Raw genomic sequence first — 24,479 nt, 5'->3', positions numbered from 1 at the left:
CACATAAGATTTGGGCCCATTCTACTCCAGTATGATGTCACTGTAACTTAACTAAGTATATCTGCAACAACCCTAATTTCAAATAAGGTCAACCTCTGACGTACTGGTTTAACTAAAAAACCTTCTGTATCCTCTTTACTGTCAGCTACCACACTCACACTCAGAACACACCACAATACTTCGGATACCAGATGCGTGTGTTGTCCATACCAAGCAATCTTCTGACACAGTTAGATGTTCTATAATTCAGGTCTGATACTATCTGCCTGTTGTTAGCATCAGATCCCATGAGTTAAGAGGTTAGTGCTAACTCCTCCCAATTTAGATACAATCACAACGCTCAGACTATTACCTGCACATTTGACCGATTGGCCGTAAACTGGGGTTCCCATTACCCTCTGCTTGGATTTAATCATTTGCTAGTATGGCTCACAGAACTCGGGGAAGCATTTATTATATGCCAGTTTATTATAAAGGATATAATAAAGGATGCAGATAGATGAAAGATGAAAACCAGATGAAGAGGTACCATAGTGTGAGGTCTGGGAGAGTCTGAGCCCAGGAGCTTCTATCTCTGTTGATTTGAGGTGTACCACCCTCCCAGCATGTAGACGTGTTCACCAACTTATGAAATGCCATACTTTTGGGATTTTTATGGAAGCTTCATCACACAGGCTTGATCAATTATGAATTCAATTTCTAGCTCTTCTTTCCTTCTCAGAGGATGAGTAGTAGAGCTAAAACTTCCAGGCTTCTAATCATGGCTTTTCTGGTGACTAGTTTTCATCCTGAAGCTATTCAGAAGCCCAGAGTCATCTCATTATAACAAAAGCATTCCTATCACCCACGAAATTCCTAGGGTTTTAGGAGCTCTGCTGTAGGAACCAGGGGCAGAAATCAATATATTCTATTATTTCACAATTAGGCTTTAGGACTTAAATCATTTTTTTAGGGAATGGGCACACAACAGAAGTTATAACATTATCCTTTTAAGTTGCACATGATCCTAGTGGGTTGATATACCTTTGTGTATATATACCTACATTTAATATGAAATTTTTGTCAAATGAATAGAATTGAGTTGTCCATCATGCCATTTTTTGTTGTTGTTTTTATTTTTTTTTATACAAAGGACAAAACTTGAACTCTACTATATACCATTGACATCTTAGCTAAACAGAATGAAGCTATCCCTAAGTCAATGCAAACAAGCTTCCAATGGCAAATGGCCTTGTGATTCTGGATTCACAGACATGTGACCAGGTGGAGGGTGTGGCTCACCAACATTGAGTCACTTAAAAGTTCTCCTCAAAGTGTCGGTTCTTCCTTAAAATCTGTAATTCTTTCTCACATAAAACCATCACAAATGAGGAGACAGAATGGAACATAAGAAATACTTGTTTTGAGCCATAAAGATTTAGGCTTGAACCTAGGGTACACACTAACCAGCTCAGTGACCCTGGGCAAGTTAATAAACTCTTCAAATCTTTTGTCTGTGCATCTGTAAAATGCAAATTCTCATTGCAAATGCCCAGAATGATACTGAGGATTAATATAGACAAAGCTCTTGGCTTGACACAAAGGGAGCTCTTAGCAAATGTGACTTGTTTCAACTTCATAATAAATATATCATATTGAAAATCAACACTTGTGTAAGAAAACTTTCCCTTCTATAGGGTACTAATGACAAAATTATCATGGTAATATGTACAATTATGTAGTTAATATAAATGCAACAAACATCAATTTTAATTAAAATTTACAGGTTGAAGTAACTGTGCTCACTTTCTGGCAACTACAGTAATAAAATTAGATCATAATAGAATCGGGAATGAAGATTTACTCACAGAACAAACATTTCTCGAGCATCACATATGTGCCAGATGTTTTTTAGTGATAATGTTTCAAAGCCACATGCGATGGAAAAAGCAGGAGGAAAGTGGCACACTTACCCCACCAACTTTCTCAAAGTGAGATCCATCTTTCTTAAAATCTGTGAGGGCCCCATTAAAATACCAGGTAAACATGATGTCTAACAGAGGGTCATGTTGCACTTGGCAGGGCAAAATGACACTTTCACCAACAGAGACGTCCATGTTGGATGGTGCCAAAGTTATTCTCGTTGGTTCTATAAAAAAATCCAAAAAGTTTTAAGTAAAACTTTACCATTTTTATTTTGATGAAAGCATTTTCACAAGCTGATTGTTAATCTAACATTTATTGTACATAAGTAAAAGTCTTCAAGATTAATATAGACATTTTATGCAAGTCTGTAATGTATTTCATCAGATCCACAAATTCTTGCTAAAAAAATTAGGCTATTTGAATTTATACGGTTTATCAGTTAAAAATTAAAGTCACTTGTAAACAAGAGTTATAATACCACTACAAAATCAATTTTAACTTAATTTTATTGCTTCTTGAAATGCAGAGGTAGAAACAGACACCAATGAATTTCCATTGACTTTGAATGACTCAAAAATGCACTGCTACCAAAATTTAAATAGACTCAAACACTTGAAAGGCCACACAAAAGATATCTAGAACAGGTATTATAAGAGGGATACTAAATTAAAATGTTAACTACTATGTTTCCCCCTAAATGTCCCCATGTACATTTCTTTCTCCTTATCATCACAATAGTCCTTCCATCTCTTGTATATTAAACTTCTTGTGACTCCACTTTTCTGTTGCTGATCCTCATTTGTTGACTCCATGTTGCAGCAAAAGTCTTCGAAAGAATCATTTCTACATGTTTACAATTCCTCCAGTAAATTCCCTCTTTAATCCACTCCAGTTAGCCTCTGGCTCTCTCTCTACAACCCATTTGCTTTTTGTCAAGGTTCCCAGTAATCCCCCTGTGGCAAACCAATGGCACATTTTCCAATCTCATCTTACTTAATTGACCTTTCAGTAGCATTTGCTACCCTTGATCATTGTCTTCCTGTCAATTCACTGTCTTGGCTTGGTTTCTGGGACACCAAACTCTCTTTGTTTTCTAGTCCAATCCAATGCTGTTCACTCCTTTGTCCCTCTTCTCTTCTTAAATCCCTTAATGTTAGATTGCCTCAAACTCATTCTTTGGTTTTTCTTATTCTCTGTCTTCACCTACTCTCTTGCTGATTTTAGCTAGTCTTTTCTTCTCAAGTATATCTATATGCTAACAGCTCTCAAATGTGTATTACAATCCTTGATCTCTCTCCCCAAACCCAGATTCATATATTTTCTCTGGAACAGCTACTTAAGTGTTAAAATAGACATAATTTTTCAGCATTATTTCTGTAAACACATAGAGTAAGGTTAAAGTATCAACACCATTGAATTCAGGCATAGCCAAATGCTAATGCTTTGGTCAAAGAAATATAAAATGGAATTATGTGTGGTAGTGACAGGAAGGAGCCTGGAAGAACTAAGAGACCATCTGACCAGTCTTTCCTCTTTCACCAGGTTGGGCAATGTGCCAGATGGTGGAGGCACTGGGACCCTTTATTCCCGAATGAAGACAGCATGCATGACCCACCATGGACTTGCTGCAAAGGCAAAAAATAAGTATTTGCTATTTTAACCCATTAAAAGATTGGATTTATTGCTAATGCCAGAATACCATGGTCTGCTTTAAACAGATAGAGCCTAATGAACATTTCATGCTTAATACATCCAAACTGAACTTCTGGTCTATCTGTTCCCAAACTTGTGCAACCTTTTAGTCTCAGTTGTTTTGACTGTCATTCTTTCTGTTATTTGCCAAATACCCTACAACCATCCTTGTCTCCTTTCTCTTGGGCCTCAGTTCAGTTCATCAACAACTCCTATTGACTCTACAAGCAGAGTATTTACAGAATCTGGTCCTTTCCTATCAATTCCTCCGCTGCTCCTTTCACTTGCGTCATTATTATCTCCAGCCTGGTTTGCAGCTGTGGTCTTCTGAGATCTCTCCCACTTCTATTCTTGATTCCCCATAGTCTGTTGTCATCAGAACAGCTAGACTAAACCTTTAAACATAGATTTCACATCATGCCACTCTTCTGTTGATTTGCACCAGCCTCCACTTCTCATCCCCACTAAAAGCTAAAGTCCTAACAAGGTCTACAGAGCTCCTCCATGATTGTCTCCAAGAAATCTATTAGTTAACTCCTCCATCTCTAGGAAATCTTTTTCCAAATCTCTCTTTCTCACCAGGCCTACTCCAGTCACAGTGTTTCTGCTCCAACTTATCTCTACCATAGACTACTCTGTATTTGAAAAAAAAAAATTGTTTGCAATTTTTTCCTTCTAATAATTTTTCCTTCTAATAATTTCTTTGTCATTAATTCCTACTGCATATTTTCTTTCTACCTCTGATAGAAGATAAGATTCATGAAGGCAGCATCTTTGTCAGTTTATTTGCCTACATGGGCCAAGTACCTGACACATAGTAGGCATTCATTTTTTTTCTTGAATGAATAAACAACATATCCACAACGCTAAGTGACTCTCATTGGTGGCAAGGATTATTCCATGGACTTAAACATCTCCAGAAAATACCAATGATACTGTGAAAGAGTGAATTTAAAATATCTGACATGATAGAATAGCATAAAGGTTGATCATCAGCATATGCTATTTGTAATTTTTCTGCCCATCATACCAGCACATAACTAATGTGTTCCCTGGTGCACACTATGGTGTGTGAAGAAAGATTAGTAATTGTTCTCTTGACTTCTACCTGTTAAATATAACAGTGGAAACACAGATTATACCTTCACAGTGCACTGCATATTGTAAAAAATCTGTTTTTTCTTTGATCTTAATAACATGCAATACAGTTCATTTCCACATAGGGCAATCTTTAAGAAATGTACCTACCTGTAACAACCAAGCGAGTTGTGCCATTTGCTTTTCCAAACTGGTTTTCTGCTATACAGGTATAAGTTCCAACATCAGCTTTAGTCACATTGGCTATTTTAAGTCCTCCATCTTTTAAAAAAGAAATTCTAAAGAAAATATAAATTAGACAAATAAATGCCTAATAGTCATTTTTTTCCAAGTAAATAGCAAATTTTTAATAGAAGTAGTGTCTTAAGCTAGTATTTTTAAGGGTAGATAAACAAGTCCTTAGTCTTCTTGGGAATAAGGAACATTAAAAGAAAATTTACACATAAACACACGTATACACACACACAGACACAGCTGAGTAATAAAAGATGCTCTCCCAATTTGAACTTTTCTTGACATTTTTATGCAGCATTATTTAACAGCATTATTTAACATTACACCTACTTTCAGGGGTGCCTTTATCAAATAAGTGTGAAATATCTTCTAAAAATATATAGTGTGTAGATTGTCCATGATGGGCTAGCCTTATCAGTTTGGGGAAAATAGACATGACATGAATTCCCTTAACTTTGAAGTAGTACATTTCTTGAGAAGTGAGAAACTCTCTTTCCTCTCATAATGAACTTGGGAGAGTCACATTTAACCCAATATAAATTCAAATTTTGCAAAGTAATATTCATGGTCACCTGTGAGCTATTGCAAATTATCTGGGCAATACAAATGAACCTTACATTAGAGTTTCTGAGCATATGCTTAAAGCACTTAAAGCTTCTTTATCTAATTAATTAAGGAAATACAAATGAGTGTCTTACATGTGCTATGCATTATGAGACTCTCTGGGATAATAGTGTGAACAAGATAAAAAGTCTCCACTTTCATGGAAATAACAGTCTACTGAGCAGCACAGACAATAAATAACCAAATTAGGGAGAGAAGTTCAGATATTTGAGAAATATTCTGAAGGAGACAAACAGGGTGACACAATAAAGAACAACATCTGTAAAGAGTTTCCATGATAGGGTACCTTAGACTATTTCTTAAAAGAGGTACCATTTAAAATGAGAAAGAAGAATGAGAAAAGGTTTACCTGTCATTAGTCAGACCCATAAATCTTAATTGCCCATCTTGTCAGCCCATAATCATTTCCCCTTTCTTTGAATTCTTACAATCTTTATCACCCATACTATACATCTAATAGTTAGGATGCCTTTTATCTTGTATGATTCATATCTTTGGTATGTGAGTGTTATATCTATCCAAACATAAACTTCTTAAAAAGGTTTCTAACCCCAATGTCAGCATTGTATGATATATGTAAACCATCGTCAATAAGTGTTTCCAACTTTTAGGCTATACAGTAGACAGGAAGGTTACATCAGAGTATAGTGGACGATCTCAACTCAATTTCTATTATCCTGTTTGACATAAGATTTTGATGTGAGTGTCAAAAGTGCTATTAGTCTGAGTTTATGTTTCAAAAATACGTGAGATATGTATTATATATTACACCTATGTATTTTAATGTATTTTATATAAACCACATATATTCCTTTGATGACCTGAAATTCACTTTCACTCAAATCTTAGTTTCATTTTCTTGAGTGAGAAAGCGGTGAAATTAGAGTCAGCACATAGAGACCTGCTCATGATCCCAGGCAGAGTATCCACGATAGTTTGTTGCTCATGTGATTTTTTTTTTAATATGTCAAGGCATGTTTGAAACAAAAAGGTTTGAGAACAATGGCCTAGAAAGCTAATCAGGGAACACAGAGCATTCTATTTCCCTTTGAAGAGCAAAGTTCAAGGATTAAAAATGCCGAGAACTTTCCTAGGTAGCTGTGAAAAAGGCGTTGTATCTGATATCTCTCATGGAACCCTGATTACTTTGTTGGGTATGAAATGCACAATGATCACTTTTCTCAAAGAGGTAATTGAAGAAGAATCTCTTTATTCCTTACCTTCTCAGGAATAAAGATTTTCTTAGTGTGCAATAATAACAGAAAGAGGAGACCTTGCAGAGGGACACAAGCAAATAGAACACTTAGCATATGGAGACTGTTATGAGAAACACAGGGAGTGGGGTACCTGGGTGGCTCAGTGGTGAAGCGTCTGCTTTCAGCTCAGGGCATGATCCCAGGGTCCTGGGATCGAGCCCCACATGGGCTCTCTGCATGGAGCCTACTTCTCCCTCTGCCTATGTCTCTGCCTGTCTCTCATGAATGAATAAATAAAATCTTAAAAAACAAAACAAAACATGGGGAGTAATCTGAAAGAAATATAAATCTGATCATGTAATTCTGTCATAATGCCCAATCCTGGCTTCTCTGCTGTCACATTGCCTATCGGAGAAAAATTATTACATCCTAAGCCTGATAAGTATTTTCTCATCAGAACCCCACCTCTCTCTAACTTCGTGAAGCCTCATGAATTCTACTCCTTGTTTGTTTTTCTCCAGTCACACATACTTTCTTTTAAATGCTTTTATGCTTCTTCTTGTCTTGGTGCTTTGTGAACTCTGTTCCTTATGTCTGGGTAATGTGTACTTAACCTTCAGATTTTGGCCAATTCCTGAACCATGGGTCAGACTGGATATTCCATTAAATGATGATAGATCATTTAATGATGATACATATTTTGTACCTTCTCTATAGCATTTGACAACTGTCTAATTACATATGTGTATGCTTATTTTACTACAATTTCCTCCTCTAGTAAGCTCAGTAAGCTCTCTGGAGGTAGGGAGAGTGTCTAGATAGTGTCTGAATAACTCACCACTAAATTCCTAGAGCCTTGAATCATTCCTGACACAGAGTAAATGTTCAAAGTTGATACTTGTTGAATGAACGAATGACTGTGTGCTTTTAAGACTCACTACTCACTAAGGACTAAAATTAGTGAAGGCAAGTTGCAAGGCACTGAGGACTTTTAGAAATTATAAGAAAATAAATTTAAAAAGTGTGCAAATCATTATACAAATACGCATGTATGTACATATATATATACATATGCGTATATTTATGTTTTATATATATCTGTACATATGCATATATATATATATATATATATGCATACAGTTGGCCCGTGAACAACACAGTTTTGAACTGCAGGGGTCCACTTATTCACAGATTTTGATAATACAGTACCATAAATATATTTTCTCTTTTTTATAATTTTCCTAATAATACTTTATTATAATAATATATAATGCATATAACATACAGAATATGTGTTAATTGACTGAGCTATTGGTAAGGCTTGGTTTTTGGGAAACCGAAGTTACATTAGATTTTCCACTTTGCATGGAGTTAGCACCCTCAACCCCCATGTTGTTTAAGAGTCAACTGTGTAAATATATATGTGGAAAAATGAAAGACGAGACAATAGAAGGCAAGATGAAGAGAATTTAGAAATTCCTAGGATAAGAGGACTAGAAATGTACTTCTACTACGCAGAAAGAAGTTAAGAAGAGGGAGAAACTGAATAAAGGTGGGAAGAAAGGGAAACGGGAATGTAGAGAAAAGAGAGTAAGAGAAAAGCCTCTGAACAAGGGTGATGCTCCTGACCCACTTTACTTGCTAATCCTATCTGTAAAAATTTTGGGCCATGACCCTCAAAGAGGATAGGACTTGACCATTGCATTGCTCAATAAATTTAACCTATCTTTGCTAGTAAAAAAATAAAAATAAATAAATAAAAATTTAAAAATGCAGCTTTGCTGGAAATTTTCATATGGAAAGAAAGCAAGCTAGAGGATGGTTATGAAGAGGTCTTAAAGATATATAAATAGTGAGGCTACTTCCTCTGCTCTGAGTTAGAGGCTGGAGGTAGAACTGGAAGCTCCAGGAAGCTGGGCAACTGACCACTTCCAAGATTAGCAAGCATGAAACCAAAGTAAAATTGTCTCTGGTTGACTGAACAAATTTTCACCTGAAGCTCAGACCTTCAGATTTAAGTGTCCCACAGCAGAGAGAGGCCATTTCAGATATCTTCACATGCTATGAATTAGTGTAACAGCTAACCTTCCACTACAAATATAGAACTATTAAGGATATTGGAAGAGCTACAAAACCTTCAGTCCATGAGGTTTAGTAGCTGTAAATGAACAAATCTATCTTCACAACTATGCCAAGATGAGGAATAGTTTCAAAAACAAGGCTAACAATTTAGGAATCGCACAGACTCCAAAACAAACATATTGACTCTTAAAGAATGCAAACTCTGTACATTGTAAAATTTTGAGCTAATTGGGTATTTTCTTCCTAAATTGGTTCTTCCAGTAAGATCTAAGAGGCCCACAGGGCATTTCACACAACATAAAAATAAACAATATTCAGTAAATGGATGGAGTAATTGTTTCTCAAAAGAAAACCTTCAATAACCCATGCTTCCCTACAGAGATCCAAAGTGAAAATTTTATACCACTTCAGTATAAATGAAATTGCTTTCTAAGCTTTCTGGGAACATGTTTGCTGGAAATGGATAGAGCTGAAAATGTAGATAACAATGAGTGACTCTAAGTCTTGGCACAAAAAGTTAATGATTTATGAAAAATGTGGTACTCCAGTTTCCTATGAAAAACGTAGAATTTAAATCACTGTGGCATTTTTAACTCCTTGATCGGTTTTATAATATACCTTTATATATCCCCCTTTATCAGGCCTTCCTTTCACAGTACAAGAGGTTAATTATCTTACTTAACTTTGTGCAGTCTGTGGTTAGTTTAGGATAAGTAAACTTAATTGCTCTAAGCTGCTCTAATGTAATTCTGAATTCTGTAATTCAGTGGTGGCATTGAATTTATGACTGTTAAGAAAAGCTGTTTGTTCAGAAAGTTGACTTGTTAATCTAGGCAACACTGACCTGTACTTTATGATGACATATAACCATCCATAATGACACAGTATGTTTTAGAATGGGAACAGTGTGGAATATTATGCATGCAAGGCGGGATTTCTGAATATATTGTTTTACTCTTGCTTATGTTCTGAATATTACGGTAATTTATTCAACTTGAATTTTAATAAACACGCTGCAACTCTACATTTTCTCAGGAAGCACATCTCAGTGGAGATGAAATCACATGAGATTGTAATGATTAAACTGCTGTATAGAAAATAACAAGGCTATTTTGGACTTGACTTTCTGAGTACATATTCGAAGAGATGGATGCTTACAATTAGCCGTAAGAGAAAAGTACTCACAATGCATATATTATAGGATAAATACTGACAGTTAAGAAAAGCAAATATAAGTTGATGAAAACGCATGAGAAAATAAGTGTCAGTGAAAAAGAGCACAAAGCGTACGTTCTCATTTGCAGTTCCCTCTCAGCCACAAATGCTTGGTGAAAGAACTTCTTGAGTTCAAAGACAATGTGCACATGCTATTTAGGAAAATATTACTATTTTTATTCTTTAAGCTAAACCATTTTGGACTTTTGTCTTATAAATTCAACCATGTTAAGTTAGTGATTTATTGGTTGGAAAATCTCCGAGGAAAAGAGATGCAGAGTAGAGAAAATTCAGCTGTTAATTATCCTATTTTTGAGTAAGCACTAGGCTAATAATATGAGGTGTATTACTGGACACGCACATTACATGGAACAGGCACCTGAGATACTAGAGAGATGTACTTTTTTCATATCAACTAATATTTTTTATATTCATAAGAAGAGAAGCAATGATAAAGGAACATGAGCATTTCTTTTATAAAAGCTTACCAAAATATGTGCATGTTGACAAATAAATCTGGAGCTCAGTTTTTGTTACAACAGTGATGTGACAGTTTTTTTTTTCTAAAATGGACTCAAGCCATAGATAAAAAGGCTCTTAAAAGGGGATTTCCATAAAAAACAAAAACAAAAACAAAACAAAAACAAAAAAGGGGGATTTCCAATTTGAATAACTATAAAACTACTCATCTAAATAATTCATTAATTAGGTAATGAATTATTAGGGCTGAAGTAGTCCATTTTAAATATTAAAATCTTTATATAAGGAAGTATCTGCAAAAATGATAAATACTCTAATGTATGAAGGAGTAAACCAAACAAGACAAATAAACAACCTTCTAATGGCTCATGTATTTAAAAGAAAACTTCAAAGATAATACTTATTAATATTCAAAGGAACGTTATACTTCACACTATTCTTTCCTGCTTGAGAGACAGATTTTTAAGTGAAATCAATGAAAATCAAAATGTCAGCTCTATTACTTATACTATACATAAAGCTGATTCAAAACTGCTTAAGTGAACAGCATGGTTTTCTGATATTTCATTCCTGAATTAGACAGATCTAAGCACCCTGGCTCAGGTGAACAACACCAGGCCTCTCCCTGTAAAGGAAAAAGAGAACATCAAAATACATTCATTCTCTACAGGAAGGCAGACACCAAAGAGAAAGGAGGGGAGCCCAACGTCGGGCTCCATCTCATGACCTGAGCTGAAATCAAGAGTCAGATGCTTAACCAACTGAGCCATCCAGGCACCCCAAGGAACCACACTTTGAGTAACAGTATTCTAAGCTATGCCTATCGGAATCTTCCTCCTTCAACTTTAATTTGTGACATAAAGACAAAAATGATGCTTAGCTCATTTACTCCAGCACGTGCTTTGAGAAGATGGTGCAATCTCTTCTACTAGGATTTCTGGAGCCCCTTGGTTTTCTGCTCATCTCTGAAACATTTTCTGCACCTTATCTAATAATTCTGAGTAACATTCCTGAATTAGTTTTTAGCTACAGTTCCCAAATTCCTAAAGGATACAAGCAACCACAAATGGTGCCACATACATAGTATTTTTTCAACGTATATTTGTCATCTTAACGATATGAAGGACTTAGAAGCAATCTTCCATATAGAGAGGGCAAGGTTTTATCACAAATCAAGAGTGGCCCAAAAACATTGGCCTTGATATTGGGTTCTTGTATGATAGAATGGTTCTGGCCCCACTATCCCAACTCCAAGGTCATTTTCTATTTTAGATATTCATCAGTATAGAAGTGGCCATTTACTTATGCAGTGTAACTAAACTGGTTGGGAAACAGGGTTCTTAGAATATTTGAAAAGTGTGAGAACTCTATGCAGAACAAATACACAGACACATACATAGCCATTAGAACAAATGTGATACAATTCAAGATGAATCACCTAAGGTTCTATGGACATCAGATTGGCAACTCCTGCTAGCAATTCAACTCATCCAATGATAAAACACTGTGTTTGAAAACTTTTTCTCTTGAATGCATCAGTGTTAGTTGTTTTAGATGCACCTTATTAAGATTTTCCTTCATGATGACTGTGTACATTTGGTGGTTAGCTCCTTAAAACTTATCTTCCACAACTTTAATATTAGTTCAATTGACTCTTTAAGCACTGACTCTTCATTTTCACAGCAGCCCCTTCTGGGTACCCTACATTCTTGACACCAAACATAATCTTGAAACAATTTCTATTTCAAGCTCACTAAAAACATTGTGTGGGAAATAATTTGCATGGAAAATTAGCTAGAAGAAATGTGGTCTATCTCTTTCTTGAGAGCCTCCAGGCTTACTACTCAAAGTTATGCTTGGATTGCAAAGAAGAAAAAAAAAAACCCTTTAATATTCATTGAAAAGTCACTGTGTTTTTTTAAGATTTTTTTATTCATTCATTTGAGAGAGAGAGAGAGAGAGCAAGCATGAGCAGGGAGGAGGGTCAGAGGAAGAGGGAGAAGCAGACTTCCTGTTGCGCAGGGTGCTCAACGTGGGATTTGATCCCAGGACCCAGCGATCATGACCTGAGCCAAAGGCAGATGCTTAATGGACTAAGCCATCCATGTGCCCTGAGAAGTCATTGTATTTCATTTTAAGAATGCAGACTTAGTACTACATTACTCAATGTTCTCTTCATGAAAATCCATTGGATTTGGATATACACATTTGCAAATGTATGCCTAGGAAGAGTTGCATATCTGCTTATCAAATGGGTTCATTTCACCTTATGGACATCATGAGTTGTGCAACTGGCAGTATTTTTCTCTGCTCATTTTTAGCACAAAGCTCTGAGCCAAAATTGAGCATCTCAACTAAATGAATGGATCCACTGACCTATGTTTTATAAATTTGCCTCAGACACTCATCCAACAAGGATTTATTCAACATGTACTATGGATCAGGCTCTATAAGAGGCAGTAAGGATTCAATGGTAAGAATTTAGGCTGTTCTGATATAACTTACATTCTAGGCAAGTGGAATGCTGGCATCTTTTTTTTCCTCCTCAATTTCTTCTCCCCAATATACACTTTGTGTATACTTTGATAAACTGTCTCAAGTTCTTTTAGGAATGAGACATGAGTAAATGGAAAAAACTAGAAGACAAGTTATTATAATGAGGTTAGAGTAACAAAGAAATAATAAATAATAAACATAGTGAGGTATCAATATTTTTAAGTACCTAGAAAAACGTATAACTTATATCCAGTTTTGAAATACTTCCATTTTCCCAATTAAGTAAATTAATAAATACTGTGGAAAATAAAGTGCCTGATCAAATATTAAAAGTAAAGTTAGACATGCCTCTTTCTTTAGTATTTGTAGGTAAAAGGTCAGGAGATATTTTTTTTTCCAAACAAGATAGATTTTTATATATTCAACCTCAATTATAGATTTTTTTTCTAGACTTCATACTCACAAAGGGTCAAACACTCATCTTCTTATAGAAACTGCTCTAGCAATGAAATTTTCATTATTATAGAACTTAAAAATATCACTAATAAAATCAGGAAGTGGAAAACAAGTCAAAGTTCAAAATCAATTGTTTTTAAGTTTATTAGGCAGTAAGAAATTTAACTCAGTGTACCAACTCATTAAAATTTATATAACAGGTCATAAATTATGAATAACACCTTCCAACATCAGAATGTAGGAGGTAGTAACCAGCAACCATCACTACTGAAATATGCTTATTCTTTTTTTATGGAAGTACAATGGTACCTCACCAATCATCCATTCATTCACCCATCCATCCACCCCTATTTCCGTTAAAGGTTCATGTAGGGGGAAGAATTAAGATAAGGATCTTTTTTATTTTCAATAGGAAATCCAAAGTAGAAATTTGCTTAAAAAACAATTTTTGTATACTTTAAAGAAATTTTTTGTGGCAATTTAAATAAGAAAATTATAGGGGGCATCTGGGTGGCTCAGTCAGTTAAGCAGTTGACTCTTGTTCTTAGCTCAGGTCTTGATCTCAGGGTCTTAATCTCAGGGTTGTGAATTCAAGCCCCATGTTGGGCTCCATGCTGAGAGTGGAGCCTACTTAAAAAAGAAAAGAAAAGGAAGGAAAAGAAAAGTATAGGTATTTTTAAGAAATAAAAAAACTGCTCAAAAAATAATGAAATTCACTTCAACAGGTGTTTTTTGAGGACTTAAATTGTGCTGAGTGTTTTGGAGAATAAGAGTAATAACTAGCCCTTACCGTTTGAAGACTTACAATCTAATGGTTGAGAGGCATACACATAGTTCATGCACAACCAACCATAAAATGTGATCATGTGGTATGAAGATTTTTATAACTAAGGAACAAATTCATCCAACTCTACCTTTAAAATATATGGAATCTTTTTTCTTTAGTTCATCCACTGTTAGCCTAAGTCAAGCTTCCAGTCAATCTTGTCTTGTCAACTACAAATTGCTTTCTCATCAGATTTGTGCTACCTTCCTTTCTCTCTTCAATCCACTCTCCATACTTCAGCCAGAGTTTTCTTTTAACCAGATCATGTCACATTCCTGCCTTAAGACCTCCAATTATTCTTATTCTATTTAAAATAAAATCCAACATTTTTATCATGGTCTTTATGGATCCCATCTCTGAGACTTCATTTTATTTATTTATTTATTTATTTATTTATTTATTTATTTATTTTCTTTTATATATATATATTTTTTTTTTCTGAGACTTTATATTTTGTTACTCTCCTGATCGACACAGGACACCTCAGTGACACTGGTTTCCTCCTGATTCTCAAAGACATCCATTTTATTCCCATCTGTAGGTCTTTGTTCTTGTTGGAGTATCTTCCTTGAAGGTCCTTCTCCCAATTCTTGTCATGATACATTGCTTCTTACCATTTAGTGTTCTGCCCCAAAATTACTTCTTTAATGAAGCTTTTCATTTTATATAAAACTCTGTATAATTATATATATAAAAAAATATAAAAAAAATTATATATATATATATATTAATATTTTTTAATTTATTCATGAGAGACACAAAGAGAGAGAGAGGCAGAGACAAAGGCAGAGGGAGAAGCAGGCTCCATGGAGGGAGCCTGATGTGGGACTTGATCCCTAGACTCCAGGATCATGCCCTGGGCCGAAGACAGGCGTTAAACTGTTGAGCCACCCAGTGATCCCTATATATTTTTTCTTTACAGTAAAGAAATTATCTTTTTAACTTACATGTACTCTGCTTCTCCCTTCTGCAACTTCTATGAGGTCTTTTCAACTTATCTGCGTTCTGTATTTCCTTTCTGCAAGTCCCATGAGGAAGGGACCATGGCTGAATTGTTCGTGAGGTTTCCTTAGGACTCAGGGTAAATCATGACACATGGGATGTGCCAGGTTGCACTTTTCAAAGGTGGCCACAGTTAGATTTCCCATCCCACCTGCTCCTCTAGAATCTTGCTATTGTCTCATCAAGAGGTAGAGTCTAATTCTGCTGCCTGTGAATCTGATTAGCTTAGTGATTCCTTAATAACCAATGTAATGTTAGAAAAGTGGGATATTGCATCTTCTGAGCCTAGATTACTCACCTTCCATTATGCTGTCTTGAACATTCACTCATGAACCCATTAGCTGTCTTGTAGGCATTTCAACTCCCTAAAGCCACCATTGTAAGGCAGTGCAAACTAGCCTATGTGGAGAAACCACATGGAAAGGCCTTGGGACTGCCATAGAGAACAGAGGGTACAGGCAGCTCCCAGATCTTCTGGCTATAGCCACTATTTGACTCCCGTCATAGGAGACAAGATGAGCTAATACCTAGTCAAGAGTCAAGCCTTTTCCAAATTTCTGACCTACAAAATAGTGAAATCTAACAAAGTGACTGTTTTAGCACCATTGACTTTCAGGGTGATTTGTTATGCAGCAGTAAGTAATGGGAACAGATGTTAAACAAATATTTGAGTAATAAATGAATGTTGAAATGAACAAACATGTATGGAGCAGAGCCTGAGGCTACAAGGATAGATAAGGAAAAGGCTTTTTGAGAACCCAGGTAAGATGGCCTCTGCACAAATAGTTATAGTATACTTTGTTAGATGATACAATTGGATAAAGAAACCACAAGGATAAAGCAGAAGAAGAAAGAGTAATTAATCTTGCCTTCTGGAGGAAGGTTTCCCACCATGAGTAACAATAAGCTGGGCCTTGAGTGATAAGTTTGGGTTTTGTAGATTGAGAAGAAAAGATACTCTAGCCAGAGGAAATTACAAGAGCAAAAAAACGGCAGGATGAAATGAGAACTCTGTCTCTTTCTCCTTTCTTTTAAAATTTATTCAAAAGACAGTGGTATGCACCTCTGTCCTCTAACTTGATAGTGTTAAAAGAGTCATTATTTTTACTTTGAGAGAAAGCATCTGATTTTTCCTATCTTAACCATTATTAGTAGGAAAAAAAAGAAAAGGTAGAATGGGATGATAAAACCGGTTTCTACAACGGCATTGATATTTTTTTTCTTTTAGTTTTCAGTGAGAACAAGGATATAGAACATTTACTGGGCTGTAGGCAATTATGCATGGGATTTGGGGGTTTGAGTGAGAAATGCTCTATGACCAAACAGTTGTGGTACGAGTGAACACACCCACTAAGTGAAACACTGACTGAGTATGGGTATGAATTAATTACTAGTTTCTTTTTTTTTTTTTTTTTTTTTTAATTACTAGGTTCTAACAAGGAACTGGCTTCAAGTAGATTCCAGTGTCCAGCACATTCAAATTCATTAACCAGCTTCCCCCTATGAAAATCATTACACTGACAAAATATTTTTAAACTGACCTTAACTTTTTAAAAAAGATATTTATTTATTTATTTATTTATTTATTTATTTATTTATTTATTTATTTATTTATGAGGCACAGAGAGAGAGAGAGAGGGAGAGACAGAGGGAGAAGCAGGCTCCATGCAGGGAGCCCCATGTGGGGCTCGATCCGGGGACTCCAGGATCATGTCCTAGGCTGAAGGCAGGTGACCAACCGCTGAGCCACCCAAGGAATCCCTTAAAGGGGCCTTCACTTTTATAAGTTAATTAATAAAAATCAGATTTGAAATATGGAAACATGGTCATCTGCAAAATTTAGCTGAAACGGTTTTTGAAAGAAGCAATTTCTTAGGGTGCCGGGGGGCTCATTTGGCTAAGCTTCCAGCTTTGGCTCAGGTCATGATCTCATGGCCCTGGGATTGGCTGATGGAATCCATGCTCAGCAGGGAATCTGCCTGAACCTTTCCTTGCTCTGCCCTTCCCCTACTCATGTTTTCGTTCTCTCTCTTAAATAAATAAAATCTTTTATAAAAAAGAAAGCAGCAATTTTCTTTAATAACATTTAGGTAAATTTTATTTATTTAAGAAGGTTTAAATAATGGAAAACTCAATTAAGAGTTGTAAAACACAAATAACTTACTCATATTTCTTTTTAACCCAGTGTTGTTATTCCTAAAGTAACAGAGCAACATGATGAAAACATTTAATATTGAAAACAACATTAATAGCAACAGGTACCTTTTCCTGAAAACATCTGGAAGCTATTATAGTAGATGCTTCACATACATTATCTTGTTTACTTTTTAAATGTAATTTAAGTTCAATTAATTTACATATAATGTATTACTGGTTTCAGAGGCAGAGGTCAGTGATTCATCAGTCTTCTATAACACCCAGTACGCATTATATCACGTGCCCTCCTTAATGTCTGTTACCCAGTTACCCAATTTCCCCATCCCTCTCCCCTCCAGTGACCCTCAGTTTGTTTCCTATGACTAAGAGTCTCTTATGGTTTGTCTCTCTGATTTTGTCTTTATTTTTTCCTCTCTTCTCCTATGATCTTCTGTTTTGTTTCTTAAATTCCACATGAGTGAGATCATAATTGTCTTTCTCTGACTGAATTATTTTGCTTCCATCCATGTCTTTGCAAATAGCAAGATTTCATTGTTTTTTGATGGCTGAGTAGTATTCCATTGTATATATACACATCTTTTTTATCCATTCATCTGTCGATGGACATGTGGGCTCTTTCCCTAGCTTGGCTATTGTGGACTTTGCTGCTATAAACATTGGTGTGCAGGTGCCCCTTTAGATCACTACTTTTGTATCCTTGGGGTAAATACCAGTAGGGCAATTGCTGGGTCATAGGGTAGCTCTATTTTCAACTTTTTGAGAAACTTCCACACTGTTTTCCAGAGTGGCTGCATCAGCTTGTATTCCCATGGACTGTGTACAAGGGTTCCCCTTTCTCTGCATCTAAACTATCTTATTTTTTATCTTTACAACTAGAGCCCATTGGGATAAAGAAATGTAAGAGAAATGAGGCTGAGACAGAGTTGGACATAATTTTTTTGAAGGAAACTTTGTCCTTTCTTTGCTTGTCAGGGAAGGTCAGTATTTTTGTCCAACCTTTGCTTAAGAGTATGTGCCAAGCAAATACCACCTAACAGACTAGCTAACTTTGCAATAAGAATTTCTGGCCCATTTTACAAATAAGGTAATAAGACTCAGAGTTATAAATGAAAGAGCCAAGATTAAACCCACATCTTTCTGATTCTGATGCTTTGTTCTTTCCATGTGTTAAAATTAAATCAAGAAGGAAATCAAACCTACATTTAGCTTCATCGAACACAGTGAATAATGTGCATAGTACTTAGTATGCTGCATGCCAATTAGGCATAAATAATTCACATAAATAATGATACAAATACATACTTAGAAACATAGATGCCAAAAAAAAAAAAAAAAGAAAAGAAAAGAAACGTAGGTGCCTGTGGTTAATGGGAGAAGCTCTGTAGGCAAGTTCTGGTGGCTGGAGGGTGGGGGATGGCAGAGAGGAAGTGATTAGGATGGCTTCCCAAGAGCCATATTCCAAATCAAAAGTCTGGATTGCACTGGTTCTCCTCTTGATTATCTTCACTGTTAAATGCTAGCTTAATCTTCTAATAGGGCATGAGATGTAAGGGACAAATGTGCCCTTTCCTGTTCTCTTTATAACTGGAGCACGAGAGAAATGGAGGTGTGATAGGAAGCCCAGACAGGGAAGGGGGCTGTTCTCTACTCTCTGAAACTGTTGTATCCTTAACCAGGTATCTCAGTGTCCCCTTTAATAAAAATGATCTTCCGATGTTCATCTCCTTTGAGGGAGAGAAATGGTTCTTTATCTGGGAAAGAACCCAGGTTAGGCCTTCTTATATTCCTGTCATATATGAACTTTAGCACAGACACAAATGGAATAAATACCCAGTTTCATCTCTATCTATGCCATCAATCATTTTGTTCAGATGGTGTCTTCCCTACTCTTTTGCCCTGTTAGATTTTATAGGTCCTTCAAATTGTAGCTCCCGGGTTGCTTCCTTTGAGATGCCTCTCCTTATAGGGAGCTGCTTTCCCAGTTTGCAAGGCTGAGACAGCATTTCTTCCCTGTGCTTCTTACTCGCTTCTGTACACCTCCATTATAGACAAGGTGGTAATTTCCGGTTTCTTTGGGACAGTACAGTTTATATATGTTGTCCTGGAGGTAATTACCAGCAATGCCCCCTTTCTCAGTTTATAGAATAAATTCTATATGGTCACTTTGATCATATAATCTATCCCAGTGTAACTGATGGCTAACTTTTCCAAATTTGTAATAAACTATGAGTGGGCTTTTTAAGTGCCCTTGCTGTTTTGTATTAATCTGTGTATTCCCAGGGCTGGGGACAGCCTGCATTGTTGAATAAAGACAAATTAGTGGACAATAGGAGTACCTTCCCTGTAGATAGGGAGCAGAGATGACAATCTTTATTCAACTAATATCCAAGCTGAAAGTGGCAACATCATTGATTATTAAATCAATAAGATTTAATTATTTATTCATGAGAGACACAGAGAGATAGGCAAAGGGAGAAGCAGGCTCCCTGTGAGGAGCCTGATGCAGGACTTGATCCCAGGACCTTGGGATCATGACCTGAGCCAAAGGCACACACTCAACCACTGAGCCACCCAGGTGCCCCAACATCACACATATTAAATACAATTCTCCTTTGATTTTCTAAGTTCACCAGTTCAAGATTAATTTGGAGCCAAGGGCATAGGGAGTGAAGAATTACCTGATATCTTAGCTCTTTGCCCAGGGTAGATGAACTGAAACTGAGCTTGCATACTTATCTGGCAGTTGTGAAGTAACAGCTGTTTAGATGAGTAGACTAAAGATGAAAGGGAAGATAACAGAATCCAGCTCTTTGGGTGAAAGAGAGCATCAGAAGGCAGAAGAGAAGGGACCAGCATTTGCAATAGTATGAAACAAACAAACAAACCAGACTCTCTGTGATAAGAGACAGAGGAGCCAAGAAATGTGGGGGAATGGGGAAGGGAAGGAGACAGAGACTTTGGCGAAGGAATCCTTATTCTTTATCTAAGAGCTTGAGACAAGAGAATGTGCCATCTAACAGATTTTCTGGATAGTAACAGAGTTCCTAGACACATCTTTACAGAGCACGACTGTGGCGACTAGTAGTAGCAGTGATGGAAATGCCAAGTGATTCTTGCTCTGACAGAATTATTCTGGCTACTGGCAAAAGTTTCAATTCTGCTTTTAGGTGCTGTCATGGAATCGCTCAATGTCTCACAGAAGGCAGAAGTCACCTGTTGGGAGCATTTTTTTAAGCCTTTCAATTTCTCTATGAAACTACTCATGAATTCAGGATGAAGTGCATATAAAATTGCATGTAAATTTTTGCTTACAATTAAAGTATAATTTATATATAATGTAATTCACCCTGTTTGGTGTGCAATTCTTTGAGTTTTAATAAATCAATGTGGTCATGTAGTCACTGTTACAGTCCAGACCTAGAACAGTTCCCTGACCCTTAAAAGTTCCCGCATGTCCCTGAATAGTCAATCCCTCTACCTACTCTGGCAACAGTGATCATTGTTTTCTGTCCCCAAGGCTGTACCTTTTTCAGCAATATGATATAAATGGATTTATACAGAATATAATATTCACTGCATTTTTAAAGCCAGTTCTAACTATATGTAAGAAGCATGTTAAGAATTGGTTAATACATTTTAAAAGCGTTATGTGGATTATGGCTATTAATATTTGGAAAAAAAAACCTTTGCTATTTCTTTCTTTAAAAAGCATTTAAATTTCTATAATATTAAATGCTGCCTAGAACATCTGAACCAATTTTAATGTGTTTAATTAGAAGTAATGGGCCATTCTTTGATTCTCTTTTGAATTGAGGCTATTGCAATAAAATATTTACTATTATAAGTAATAGCATTCAACTGAAAGCCCCATTTTTAAAAATAATTGGCTAATGCATTTTAAGTACCACTAAGTGATAGAGAAAAGCTAAACATTCTTTAAAATATGCCAACTGGCTATTTCTTCTTGAATACCATGCCTGGTTGCATTCTCTAGAGTCTTTTCCAATTTTACTTTGCTTAAAGGAGAAAAAACATCCTATTTCAATTCCAGTCTTCTTTGAAAATATGTGGATTATAAGCAAATGAATAGAAGAACACTAAAACACTGACACCTGTGTACTACCACTGACCACTCAAAGGGGCAGGGCATTTCTATTTATTCAGAAAGCCTGTTTCTTGCAAAGGGGAAAAAACACAATAACTTCTCTCAGTATGGATGATACAAATAAAAACAAAACAGAACAAAAAAGCAAACAACTTTGCTCAGTAATGATGCTAGCAATTTCGAAGATTAGGATATCTACATATCAAGTGACTTAACATTGACCTTTACTTAGTAAATCGATTACTTATAAATTGTGACTAGAAGCCATTTAACTAAGACTGTATAAACAGGCTTCCTCTATCCATAACTTGTTTCCATCAGCTTCAGAGATATGGTGCTGACTCTTTACCATTTAATAATATGTGCCTTCCAAGACAATTTTATTTAGTGTCATGGTTTCAGCTACCATGTCGTGCTCAGAACACCTAAATGTCTATCGGTAGCTCAAGTCTTTCTTCTGAGTTCCAGATTCATTTAGTCAAGTCCTGTATGCTCACATATATAGTTGGATTTTCAACAAGGACTTCAAACACCAAAAATCCCAAGTAGTACTTATATTTGTGCTTATTCCTCCTGCTCTTTCTGTAATGTTCCCTGTCTCACTGAATAGGTCCTGATGTCTAAGCTGGAAATTTCGGGTTCATCCTTGACTCTTACCTTCTCTTCAAATCATTAATCTAATCAATTCCTAGGTCCTGTGGATTTAACCCCTTCTCAAACTCCTCAATACTTCTCTCTCTTCTCACTGCCCTTTCTTTAGTTCAGGCTAGAAAACTTTCTTGTTCAGGTTGATGAAATGCTATGAATTGAGATTTTTGCCTCAAGTCTTCCTGCCACTCCAATCCATGTTCCCTGTTGCCACCATTGTGATCTTTTTTAAAGAACATAATCAAAATTAAACTTGGTCTTTTAATTCTGCTACTTGGATTTTACTCTGTTGCTTCTCAGCACCTGTGGAGTAAAGCCCAAGCTTCTTGATTTGGCTTACACGTCATTCCCAGTAAGATTCTGGCTCACCTCTACCGCCCCGTTCTGTCTACATCCGTCCTCACAAGGCATGTTAAGCTGAAGCTGCTCAAGTTCCTAAACCACCCTTTACCCTGTGCCTTTGCCTATATGCTCTTCCTCTGCCTGAAGCATTCTTCTTCAGGGAACTCTAGTTATCTTTTAAGTCTTGCTGAACATATTACATTCTCCAGAAGGCCTGCGCAGATCCCTGATTTGGAGAGGGGGCCTTCTCTGGTAATCACCAAACATACTGCACTTTCCTAATAAGTTTTATTGTAACTGTTCTGTGTTCTTTTGTCGGTATACCCCCAAAAAGCTACAAGCAAGAATATGGACTTATCTGATAAAAATTAAATATCTGGTGCCTAGCACAGAGTAGGCACTCAAAATAATTTTCCAATGAATGAATGAGCACTTGATTTTGAGACCTCAGGAATACTGCATAAAGCTCTTGCAATCTATTCAGAGCAGCTTTTCTAAGACCCCTGCTGGGAAGTAATTCCTTTATTACCTTAGCTTGAAATGCTCTCTCGACCTCAAAGCAATAACACCGATTTCTTCAAAATGATTCTGTAATTTAGGTGTCTCACTGACTTAGATCCCCATTACTACAGCTGATGCATTAATTACAAAGCTGTTATTGTGCTGATATAAAAACTTACAAACCAGGTTGATTATAATCATTCAAATGTACTGTGTGATTTACATCGTAGACATATTTATTAGTTTATACAATTTTTAAGACATTTTTAATCCTTAGATGGTTTTTCCTAATTTAGACTTTATTTTATTTTTTCCCTGGTTTAGGCTTTACATAATAATGTATGTATTGGCTTAATCAAAGGTTTATTTGCCACCAGCATTCCCTACACTAAATTGGAGAAAGGTTTCCTACTTATAAGTTTCTCATTCACTGACAAACCCAAGTTCACATACAAAACAAAAACAAAAACAAAAATAGAAACAAACCTAAAAAACCAATGGCTTTAAAATCTTGCCATAAATACCCTATTAAAATTTTGTCTCCTCTTATATTTTCAAATGTGTCAATAAACTCATTTGTCCCCAAAATGAGATTTGAATCTGCACGTTTTAAGTTGGAACAGCCAATGATTGAACAACCGCAATAAATCTATCATTTAAAGTGCTTCCCCAATTTGGCTTAAGGCTGCAGACTCAGTCAAGAGGGACACACATGGGGTTTTCATTGCCAAGTGATGGCTGAGGCCCACACTGATTTCACAGGAACTTGGGGAGGATTCAAAAGTGCAACTTGTTCAATAATTGCTTCTAGCAACCTTTTCCCTAAGCATCAAGGCTCTGGCTCATCAGTGTTTTTGCTGTCCAAATAGATAAAAGCAAAATCCAAACTACCAGACCTGGTGCTATGTACTGAATGTCTGAGTCTCTCCAAATTCCTATGTTAAATCCTAATGCCCAATGTGATGCTATTAGGAGGAAGGGCCTTTGGGAGGTGGTTAGGTCATGAGCCCTGAGCCAGGAGGGGGAGAAAGAGCTCACGAATGGGATTGGTACCTTTATGAGGTACCATATTGCTCTCTGTCTGCCATATGAGTATATAAGAAGATTGCTATCTGAAACCCAGAAGAAGGCCCTTACCAGAACTTGACCGAGCTGGCACCCTGATCTCGGACTACCATGCCCAGAATTGTGGGAAATAAATTTCTGTTGTTTATAAGCCATCTGATTTATGGTACTATGTCATAAAAGCTCAGACTAAGATACTTGGCAGGGAAGGCAACATTATGAACCCTCTTCTCAAATATGTTTCCTTTTTCTATTTTTGTACTTAAAAGTTTCCTTGTTCACAGAGGAGATGTTAGAAATATTTAAAACAAATGAAGGGTCAGTAGTCCTCATATGGACAGAAGTAACATTTATG

At 36.2% G+C, this 24,479-nt stretch overlaps 1 protein-coding gene across 1 annotated transcript in view; it reads right to left on the bottom strand.

The window, feature by feature from the left end:
- Positions 1 to 24,479, bottom strand: part of CNTN3 (contactin 3) — a 247,363-nt gene that overhangs the window by 58,842 nt on the left and 164,042 nt on the right. Inside the window, exons 11-12 of the mRNA XM_055343752.1 lie at positions 4,846 to 4,973; positions 1,953 to 2,128 (exon numbers count right to left, since the gene is read on the bottom strand). Of these exons, the coding sequence (XP_055199727.1) occupies positions 1,953 to 2,128; positions 4,846 to 4,973 (304 nt within the window). The remainder of the gene's footprint in view (positions 1 to 1,952; positions 2,129 to 4,845; positions 4,974 to 24,479) is intronic.

The sequence above is a fragment of the Nyctereutes procyonoides genome, unplaced genomic scaffold (genome assembly GCF_905146905.1).
Source record: "Nyctereutes procyonoides isolate TBG_1078 unplaced genomic scaffold, NYPRO_anot_genome, whole genome shotgun sequence".
NCBI classification, from domain to species: domain Eukaryota; kingdom Metazoa; phylum Chordata; class Mammalia; order Carnivora; family Canidae; genus Nyctereutes; species Nyctereutes procyonoides.
The sequence above is the reverse complement of the archived record's forward strand: the minus strand, read 5'-3'. Positions and strand labels throughout refer to the sequence as shown.